This window comes from Drosophila miranda (assembly GCF_003369915.1).
Source record: "Drosophila miranda strain MSH22 chromosome Y unlocalized genomic scaffold, D.miranda_PacBio2.1 Contig_Y1_pilon, whole genome shotgun sequence".
NCBI classification, from domain to species: Eukaryota; Metazoa; Arthropoda; class Insecta; order Diptera; family Drosophilidae; genus Drosophila; species Drosophila miranda.
The window spans coordinates 3,922,513-3,933,456 of record NW_022881603.1 but is presented as its reverse complement, the minus strand read 5'-3'; the positions used below and the strand labels follow the sequence as shown (position 1 = coordinate 3,933,456).

General features: G+C 51.4%; 1 protein-coding gene across 1 annotated transcript in view; it reads right to left on the bottom strand.

Moving 5' to 3' along the window:
* Positions 1-2,164: 2,164 nt before the first annotated feature.
* Positions 2,165-10,944, bottom strand: part of LOC117185952 (protein prickle-like) — a 53,951-nt gene continuing 45,171 nt past the window's right edge. The window contains exons 3-6 of the mRNA XM_033394617.1: positions 6,049-6,162; positions 4,891-5,019; positions 4,600-4,803; positions 2,165-4,531 (exon numbers count right to left, since the gene is read on the bottom strand). Of these exons, the coding sequence (XP_033250508.1) occupies positions 3,080-4,531; positions 4,600-4,803; positions 4,891-5,019; positions 6,049-6,162 (1,899 nt within the window). The 3' untranslated portion in view covers positions 2,165-3,079. The remainder of the gene's footprint in view (positions 4,532-4,599; positions 4,804-4,890; positions 5,020-6,048; positions 6,163-10,944) is intronic.

Below are 10,944 nucleotides of genomic sequence, written 5' to 3'. Positions count from 1 at the left end.
CGATAGCTCGCTTTGCTATCTCACATCCCTCGCCGATTGCGTCCACCGTGGACCTGCCTTTGCGAAACCCGTGCTGTCTCGGTGAGAGCTGACGCGTTACTGCCTTCTCCAGCCTGGTGTGGATTATGCGCTCGAGGATCTTACCCACTGTGTCGAGCATGCAGAGTGGTCTATAGGATGATGGCTCCTCGGTCGGCTTGTTCCCCTTTGGGTAAGAGGACTAGCCGCTGTCGCTTCCAAGGTCTGGGGAAGGTCCCTTCGGACATGCACGCATTGAATAAATCCACGTACATTTGTGGATTGGTCTCAATAGCCGTGCGGAGAACGGCATTTGGGACCCCATCAGGTCCTGGTGCTTTGCCGTTCTTGATCCGTTGTAGAGCTTCGAGGACTTCTGCTCCCGTGGTGGCTTCTATTTCAGGTGGCGGTATTCTATCCATCACCCTCTGGGCTGCCACTTTCTCTGGAAATAGGGTTTCTACTATGTTAACCAGCAGATCTGAACACATTGGCGGCGGGGGACTGAACACTCGCAGTCTCTTCATTACCAGCCTGTATGCGTAGCCCCAAGGGTTCGCATCTGCGTCATCGCAGAGCTTTTCGAAGCATTTGCGCTTGGCATCCTTGATCTGCCTCTTCAAGCAGCGTCTGCTTTCCTTATATTCTCCTTGGAGCCTCTCGAATTCCGGGGAACCTCTCGAACGCTGGTATAGTCGTCTTTTAAGCTGGCACTCCTGCCTGGCGCTACCTATTGCAGCGTTCCACCAATACGTTGGCCTGCGGTTGTTCAGGCTTCTTCTTTTCCTTAGCATGGAGGCATCACATGCTTCCAGCGTATGTATTCCAAGTGGGTAAGTGTAAGTGGGTGTGTGTGTGTGTGAGTGTGTGTGGCAGGATAAACGTAGTGGCTGTACTGCATTGCCGTTGCCAGGATGCCAGCCAGACTACGGGAGAATACCAATCATCGGAAGTGTGCAGCGGCAACGGCAACGGAAACGGAAATGACATGCAATAAAGCACAAAGGCGCACACGCATCGAGTGAAAGCAGTGAAAGCTCTCCTCCCCATTGTCTGCTGCCCGTCGCTGGATTATAACGAAAAATGGCATCTAATAACAAAAATCTATCTGGAAAATGCATTTGCGCCCCATCCCCAGCAGCCGGGGAGAAACTTTACGAAATTACAATTGCAAAAGTTGCGTGTGTCCGGAGATGGCAGAGTCCTTGCCCTCGGCTGCTGTCCAGCATCCAGATGGCAGTGGCAGTGGGAGTTGGGGTGGAACTGAGTGGCTCCCTTGCTTCTGCCCCATGCCCTCATTCTAAGGGGCTCTGTGTGTCTGTGTGTGTGTGTGCGTTAACGCCAAAGTCATTTGGCTTATCAATGCCAGACGCAGACAATTTCGGTCGCTTATAGCTTGGTCGCATCGCTCCGACCCGATCCATGCAGGTGGCATGCGGCATGCAGGAGGAGTGAGAGCATTATTAAGTGGCCATTAGCCGGACCTGGCGACATAGTTGGGAGCATTACCACAAATTACACAGCTGCCAATGATTTTGTTGACTCCCCGCCGAAGCGGCAGCAAACATTGCTCAACCGATGATCGATGGTCAATGGTCGATGGTCGAGGCGCGACTGTTGATTCTAACCAGCAAACCAGGCATCGGACAACAGGCCAGCACGGGAGGAGGAGTCGACTCGACATTCCTCTCCAGTCCCCATCCCTGCTTGCTAATTACGCCCTGCAGCAAGCGTTGCATGCATGTGATTGCTCCTACCTCAATGGTCTCCAAGCAGGGTCTTGCAACGTTGCAACGTTGTTGTCGTCGTCGCTGCTGCCACAGTCCCTATGCCATCCCTGAGTTGCAGTTCCCATATCCGAGTCGGAGTCTGCCATAATTTGCCATCAACTTATTAGCAGGCAGAACTCTCTGGCTGTCAGTTGCAAGAGTACGAGTAGTTTCGATTTTAATTTTCGTGTTGCTGCTGCCTCTGGTGGTGGTGCGGCATGCAAATGCAAATGCCCGACATGCATAATTTGTATTCATTATCCGATGCATAATTACAGATGCGAGTAGCGGGTCCCTTGTAGTTGCAGCTCCAAGATCAGGCCTGAGTCGACTGACCCTCGGGAAATTCCATTTCCTAAGATATAGAATAGTCTGTGTTTGTGTACCTTCTTTGAACTCTTTATTCAAGAGAATGCAATACAATTTATTGGCTTAAAGTATAATTATTTTAATACATTTATCATTAGCCCAATCGTGTAGCATCGGCTTCGAAGATGCCACATCGCATTTAGTAAATATAGGCGTACTATATGTAGTGGATGCAATAAATACAATTAATTATATATCTCTCTTACTTTCTGGATGTACATATGTATAAATTGGCTTATCTCCAAAATATGCATAAAATATATAAAAATAGTTTTGAAGATGATCTTAATCTTTTCGCTTATCTAGGGATGTGTATTTGGAACAGTGTTGAGCCCACTTGGCTGGCTCTTATTGTATGGTTTCGTCCTCTGATAGAGTTGCATATGTTTCTGTTTGTGCCTTAATGTCAAGTTGAACTTTGCTTTGCTTTCTTGAGTTCTTGCCTCCGTTCCATTCCATTCCGTTCTGGTCTGGTCTGGACAATTGATGATCCCTCGCAGGGTCTGTGGCTACTTCGTTAGAGTCGGCTTTCAGCTCGAATCGGAGTGGAGTGCCCAGGGCGCCTCATTAATAACCTCCTTGCCACGCTTCGCCTGCTCTCTGTTGCGCCTGCGCCTTCGCCTTCGCCTTCACCTCCACCTGGACCTAGTCCTCGGCAATCAGCTCTAATTAAAATGGCCTCGGGTTCGGCAGCATCACGAGATGATGCAGTTCTTGTCCTTGTCGCCGGCCATCTCGGCGGGCTTCCTCTTCCGATCGTATGCCAGCGCATCGTTGGGCCCGTAGCTGACACGCCCCCCGCCATAGTGCCGCCGCTGCGGCAGCTGGTACATCATCATGTAGTCCTCGGAGCTGGAGGAGCTCGAGGAGCACGTGGAGCATACGTCCGACTCCTCTGCCGACTCCTCGCGCTCCCGTTCTCTCTACTGGCGCGGCGACTTGTGGGCGGTTTCGCTGTCCGCCTGCAGGACGGAGGGCGGGCCCTGGTAGGAGGAGGACAACGGCTGGGCGGGGGCATAGGTGTCTGCTCGGGTGGTGGAGTGCGACCGGTGGCCGCTGCCACTGCGATGGTGGTTTCCGGACGAGGTGGAGGAGGTGGACTTGCGGCGACGTCTACGCCTCGAGGAATGTCCAGGCCCATGGCGACCACTCCCTCTATCCTTATCCCCCCCATTGTCTCTGTCTCTGTCCCTCTCCCGATCCCGATCGCGCTCCTTGTCGCCTCCCCCGCTCGTGCCAGCTCCATTGCCGGAGTAGCTGCGGGAGCGGGGCAATGTGTCCGGTATTCCCTCGAAGCGGACGCCCTTCTTCTTGGCCGGCTCTCCGCTCATGGGGGAGGAGGAGGAGGCCCCGCTCAGGATGGACACGGTGTGCGTGGGGCCGTGCGTGGCCGAGTGCGCCGACAGGGGCGTGTTTAGGGAGCGATCACCGGCGGAGTGTGTGGGCGAGCCCATAAGCTCTGGGGGCAGGGCCGTGGAGGCGACGCTAAGGTTGGGCGTCGGAAGCTCAGGCACCTCTCCTACGGCACCCCTTTCGGGGGTCGGGGGCGGTGGGTGCATGATGTCCGCGTACTCGTGCTGGAACTGCTGGGCGGAGGAATGAAGCGCCGGCTGCTGACCAAAGTGGGCCGCCATCTGGTGCTGCAGCATTGGACCCTTCCCCGCCAGCTCTGGCATGCTGGAGGTGTGCTGGTTCTCCATCAGCTGCCGCTGCAGCTGGTAGCTGTGGGTGGCTCCCAGCGGGGGCTTGGCCGGCCATGCCGTGTCCAGATTCGAGGACATCTCGTTAAAGTTGTAGACGCCATCGCGATGCAGCTCCATGGGCTTGGGCATCAGGTGCGGCTGGAAGACTCCGGGAGAATTCAGGGGCGACATGTTATGCGCGGTGCTCGTCTGGTGCTGCTGTTGCGGCGACATCGGCGGCGAGCTGGAGGAGTGGCTGCTGGTGATGCGCGTCTGGGGACGCACCCGTTGCGTGGGCGGGGTGGGGGTGGTGTACATGCCGGTGCCAGAGCTGTCGGACGGCGTCGGTGGTTCCCCCTTGCTGCAGGCGATGGAGCAGTAGATGACCCCACGGCGGGGCAGAAAGGCGCGTCCGAGCAGCGAGCAGCAGAACGTGTTGCACGAGTAGCACTCGTCGGTGGCATGCCAGTGCTGGCCGTCGTGGCTCATCTGCCCCTGATCGACGCCAATGGCCTCCCCGCAGTAGTCGCAGTACTCCGCGAACATTGCATCGAAGCAGTGGAGGCAGTAGGGCTTGCCCTCCCGCATGATGTACCGCTGGCCGCCCAGCTGCTTGTCGCACTCGTGGCAGGCGAAGTGGTTCATGTGCCAGGCCCGTCCTTCGGCCTCCGAGCACTCGTCAGCCAGGACGATCTAGGACGATAAAGACAGGGTTCTCGTAATCATCCCGCAATGAGAGTAGAATCAGGATCAGGGCTTACCTCATCGCAGGCCGAGCAGCGGGGCTTGAGGGTCTCCGCGTGGTGGCGCCCGCAATACATGCGTCCATCGCGGTGGAAGTAGATGAGGTCCACCAGCAGTTCGCGGCAGATGCAGCACGTGAAACAGGCCGGATGCCAGCTGGCATTGGGGCCGAGGCGCGTCGCGAACACGGCAATGTCCCCCGTGGAGATTAGTTCGTCGCACTGCAAATAGTTTGGGTCTGGTATCAGAGCTGGACTTCGGAGGATGTGAATGTGGATGGGGAATGTGGGGCAGGTATATGTACTCACGCCGTCGCATGGCCGGGCACTCATCAGCTGTCGGACGTTGCCGCGTCCGAGGGCATCACGCTTGCGCTGCGTGGAGAAGAGGCGCAGCTCCTTGCGCTCCTCATCCGTCAGTGAGTGACAGTAACGAACCTGCAATGACAGAAAGTAACTGAAAACCGTTCGGGATGCCTCTCTCCCCCTTTTCTTTTGACTGTTCGTTGGACAGGGAAATCATATGTTCAAGTAGACTCTCAACATCTTGAAGAATCCGTGGGCAGAGGCCAGAAGGCCGCTAGCAGCTAGCAGCCAGCAGCCTCAAGTGATCTTTCCAAGAAGCGCATACATGGAACAGGCGGAGATTGTTTGTCTCGACTGAAGGCTGCGAGCCTTTGACTATCCATTATCAGCAGTCAGTGGGGTGGCCAGTGGCCAGACATACCCAGACCCCACCAATCCACAATCCACAAACCCACAAAGCCCAAAGCAAACCGCAGAAGGCAAAACGGTAGCCGGTAGCCAAGGCTGCCTATCAACGCTTCTCCTCCATCTCTTACATCTCCACCATCGGAATCTGCTGCCCCATCTGCTGCCGCATCTGGAGCCACTGCGGTCAGCCTCCCATCCCATCCCATAGTCTCGTCTCGTTTGTGTGTTGTATGAAAATTTTTTTCGGCTACCTCCACTTATTTTTTTGGGCACCCAGTTTGGCCTTCAATGAGTGTTCTAGCCATCGTTAGCAGTGTTGGCAGTGGCAGTGGCAGTGGACCGTCCCACCAGCCCACGTTACTGATATCTGGGAATCCGCTCATGCCTTTTTGTTTGGATAGTTTTTTGTGGTTTTTGCGTCTGCTCTAAATACCGAGAGCCAACTCTTCAGTTGGGTTCCAGGCACGGGCACAGGCACAGGCACTGGCTGCACTTGTTTTCCCGATTAACTAAAGGTTACACAGTGCCAAGGGAGTGTGTGTGTGTGTATGTGCGAGAGGGAAAAATCACCAGACAATTTGACTTTGAAATGTCATAGACCGTAATTCGAGTCGGTTTCAATCACGATAAAGCGGCCGCCATGCGATGCTCTCGAGCATTTGTATAAATGCCACGAAATTGACAGGTCCAGCGAGTCCCTGGAGCATGGGGCAGGTAGTTCGAGTCCCCCCAACTTCGTTCTTGTGTACTCACCTCGTTATCATGCGGCGGAAGTTGATGCAACAATTGTCGCACACGATACTGCTCCCCCGGACTGTTAACGTATGGCACTTTGTCGTCGGGTATTTGCGAGAAATATAAGCGGACCTGCGGGAGAAAAAAAGCCACATTGAAATACATTGAGGAATGCTTAAATACAGTTAACCGAGGAGGGAGTGGTGGGGAGAGGAGATTCTGCAAAGGGTTAAGAGCCTAGCCTGGGAGATCGCTCAGCGCACTCGTCGCACTCGGCGGCTGCCAAAGCCACGGCACAGCGGGTAAAGATTTTTGATTTTATTACGTTGATTTCCCTCTCTCTGGCTTCATTCTGGTTTCCTCCTTCCTCTTTCGTTTTTCCCCATTTGAGCCAGGTTGAAAGGTGCACAACGTGCTAAGCCAACTTTATTGGCCACGCTTGCAGCAGGCTGCAGAACGTTCTCCGTTCGCCGGTCAGAGTCGGAGGTTGGTTCTTGCTCGTGCAGATCGCCTCCATTTTTGCAACGTTATCACGCGATAATTTTAACGATTTTTTTGTTTTCCTAAGAATTGAGCGTGCTGCGACGATACGGTGCTAGAAAACTGCTGTTAGAACGATCAAAAGATAAAAAGGCTTCGAAAAGGATAGGGAAGAGAGTGGAGAGGAGAGAGCGAGAGAGAGAGAGAGAGAGAGAGAGAGAGGGAGAGGGAGAGAGAGCGAGAGAGAAGGGAGAGAAAGCGAGAGAGAAGGGAGAGAAAGAAACGAGAAAGAGAGTGAAGAGTGAGAGAAAAAGGAGGAGAGAGAAAGGAGAAAGAGATTGAGGAGTGAGAGAAAAAGGAGGAGAGAGAAAGGAGAGAAAAGGAAGGAGATATCGGTTGATATCCCATGGATGTCAGTGTGGTAGCTCATTTTGCCCACCCAACCTATGACCATCTTCCTCAAAACCGGAAGTTCCAGACGGCCCCTTTTGCTAGATCGCGGTTACACGCACGCCGGCATAGAGTTCATTCTACCTTATCTTTATCTGAATTTCATTATATATTTGTTCGAGGAACGGTTAGACCTATTATAATCTGTGATGGCATAATTTCTTAATTCTAGGTATTTATAGCGAGTATATGTACATGTATATGCATGTGTATGTGGATTCTGAGGTGTATATAGCGTGAGATGAGGTGAAGTTAATAATTAAGGTTTGTCTTATTCTAAGCAGGGTATTCCTGGCATAAATTCATTTATATTTTTCGTTAATTCGGTCGTTTATACACGACTGGTAATATGTGATATAGTGAGGAAAGTGTAAGATGTGGCTATTCATTAGCGATTTTATCTTATATTCGAGTCTTATTTTCTTTTTGTTTTCTGAGAGATGAGGATCGGCGCAACTACCAGAATCAAACGGAAGGCGCAGGATTGTACTCACGCCGTCATGCTTCTCCATCGGCGAAAGATCGATCTTCCGGCGACTCTGAAATAGAACATTATCCTTCCTTTCGTTTACATTAATGTCTTTTGCAACCTTTGACTTTTCTCATACGGAGTTAGTCATAAAACCATTAAATTTCTGTTTTTCTTTTTCTTTTCGGCACTTCTTAGGTTTCTCACAATTTCCTCTATCTATTTTCAATACTTTATATACATTCTTAATGCGAACAGGCCCAACTAATAATTAAAGCTAAATATTAGGAACTTCATTTGTCTGTTCTGGAACGGATAGTGTGGAAACTGATATCTGGTTTCCAAAGATCGTATCTATTAATTTTAATTTGCAGGGCATCTCTCGGACCATAATTTTTCTCTAACACAGGCTTATACGTCGACGAAACTCTATTAATACAGGGCTCTATGGCATCGGGAACAGTATATTGTGTTTTCTTTCAAAGTTTATAAATACGTTAAACGCGGCAAGGCTCGATCGTGCCTAGTTTTGTCAGCACACACTCCTCGCCGGGCGACATGTGCGCCGGTTGGGGACGGGGAGCGGCCAACGGGACGAGAATCTCAGCCCAAAAGCAGTGGTGCAGTGGATCGCTCGTTGATGCGGCACGTGGAATCTACGGGCCCCTCGGCGGATCCGGGATAAGTGAAGAACCAGAGTGCTGACGCCTGCGATTTCCAGGCGGGTCGAAGAACTCCACTTTGCTGGTCACTCTTTGGTGCCGCAAACGTGGGGGTGCCTTACGGCGCCTTAGCACGGGTCGCGCTAGGCTGGGGCGCGTAAGGCGGCGTCTTCCCGAAGAGCTGGTCTGCAATCTCCGCAGGAATCTTTTGCTGCGCAAAAATAAGAGTTACCTCTATTATATATTCGTCCGGAGAATGGTGATCGATATCTATCTTACCGCAGTGGCAGCGGTATCCGTGGATGTTCACAGATTAATCCAGCCTCTGGCGGTTCTCTGGGTTGGAACGCCCACAGAAGAGGTTGCTCCCGCAGAAACGGCTACACTTATACACCTTCCGGCACTTTACACACTTTTAACTTTGTTTAGTGGAATTCGACGCGGATGGCAAACTTTTCACTGTTTGAGAAAAACACGTCTTGTCGGCTTGATTGTCGCACAGGAAAAGATCGAAGTCGGAAACCTGATCTGGCCACTTGACATTTGCATGCACTCTTGCAAGGGGAGGTTACGCCCTCTAGGTTGTCAAAATTGAGCAACCCTGACCTCGGCTGACTTCTACACTTGTCAGTTCTGCGGTCAGCTGTCCAGGCAGCTGATCAGCAAGGCACCTTCCAACACCTACTAAGTCGATTCATGCCCCCTACAAAGCCCCCCCACCAGATCAGACTAGTGGTGGTTACATCTCCTAGGCTGATACCGCATGAAGCGACTTATCATTGCCGTATGTCCTTTGCGTAGTAGTTACCTAGCAGGCGTCCTTGCAAATCTTCCAATTCGTAGTAGGAATTTCCTATCTTTCTGCGGACACGGGCTTTCACAAAGGCAGGCACAAACTTGGCGTTTTAGCCGGACTGAAAACAACTTTGTTTCAAATTTCTCCTAAACACTTCTTGGCCTACTGCAAACGATACTTCGCTGGACCGTAAGTTGTATCGCTGCTCGTTCAGCTTGTGACTTCGTTGCATTTGCTTTCCAGCGCTTTGGCGTACTATTTCAAAGGAATCTTGCTTATCGAACACCAACGATCGGTCCTCTAGCATGTTCAATTTTCTCAATAACGAATATGTCGAACCACTCGTAATCATGTGTTGACCGAAAGCCAAATAATACGGAGTCGTTCCTACGCTGGCCTGTCTCGCCGATCTTAACGCACACGCTATTTTGTTTAAGCACTCGTCCCAGTCTTTCTGGTCGGGTCGTATGTACGCCCGGATACCAGCAATCACGGAACGGTGTACCCGTTCGGAGGCGTTCGCCTGCGGTAAATGGACTGCCGTCAGGGTGTGCGTTACCTTGAACTGAGTCAAGAGTTTTCGGAAGGTTTCCGATCGAAACTGCGATCCATTATCGGACACGATAGTTTCGGGTACACCAAATGTCATGAACAACTCTCCATCTAGGTACTTGACCACCACATCGGCGCTAATTTTCTTCACAGGTTTCAGAAATACGTATTTTGAGAAATGATCGAGCACAATGCAAATATTCCCGCTTCTGGACCGGGGATAGGGACCCAAAAAATCAACGAATAGCCTTTGGAAAAACCGGTGGGTTTCAAGTCACCTGAGTACACCGAGTTAGTTAGCCGAGTAGAAACCAACAGGTGCTTTCCCTAACGGAGGTCGGAGAATGCGATTCGGAGCCTTAGTCATTTTACACACGTCACAGGAGTTGATATAAGCCTTGACATCCGAAACCAAACCTGGCCAAAAGTAGTGGCGCCTTATGCGTTCGATCGTTTTGTGGATTCCTCCGTGAGCAGCTAGCGACCTATTATGAGCTCGACTTAGGATATCCGGAACCAAACTCTTTGGTACCCAGAGCTTCCAAGCATACTCGTCGTGGATTTGCTCTCCAGACAGGTGCTCGGCACGACGGAATACGAAGACGCCGTCAGTTTTTAAATCAGGCAGCTTATCCCTGTTGGTTTCTACTCGGCTAACTAACTCGGTGTACTCGGGTGACTTGAATTCTGCCGATTCAAGATCAACCAGCGATCCTTCGGGTGATTCCAACGCAGCCACCATCTCTTCATTAACCCGCGACAAGGCATCCGGAACCACGTTCTGAGTCCCTTTACGATGCTCAATTTTAAATCGGTATCTTTGCAATCCCAGTGCCCATCGAGCTAGCCGAGAACTGAGGTCATTATTAGACATGAGCCATTTTAAGGACGCGTGATCCGTTATCACGGTGAATTCGTGCCCTTCCACGTACGCTCTGAAATTCTTCAGCGATACTATGGCGGCTCAGTTACGGTATAATTTCGTTGAGCTTTGTTTAGTTTTTTCGAGACATAAGCGATTGGACATTCGTCCCCTTCTTCCGACAGCTGCACCAGAACTCCCCCTAATCCTGTTTTGCTAGCATCACAGTGGATTTAAAACGGTTTCGTAAAATCAGGGCTCCTCAATACCGGGGCTTCGCAAAGGCACCGCTTCAATTCATTGAAGGCTTCTATAGCTTCCTTTGGAAACACAAACTTCCTCTTGGTTGTCATGACGTCGGTCAAGGGCGAGGCGAGTGACGCAAAATTTGGTACGAACTTACGATACCACCCACACATTCCTATAAAGCTTCTCAGTCCGCTAAGATTTTTCGGTACTGGGAAGTCGGCAATGGCCTTTATCTTGTCGGGATCGGTTCGGACTCCTCCGTCTCCTATTATGTGCCCCAAATACCTCACTCGGCGCATGCAGAAATGGCTTTTACTGATGTTGATAGTTAATTTCGCTCGCCTGAGTTGCTTGGCCATTTCTAATAGTACTTCCAGATGTCGATCGAAATTTG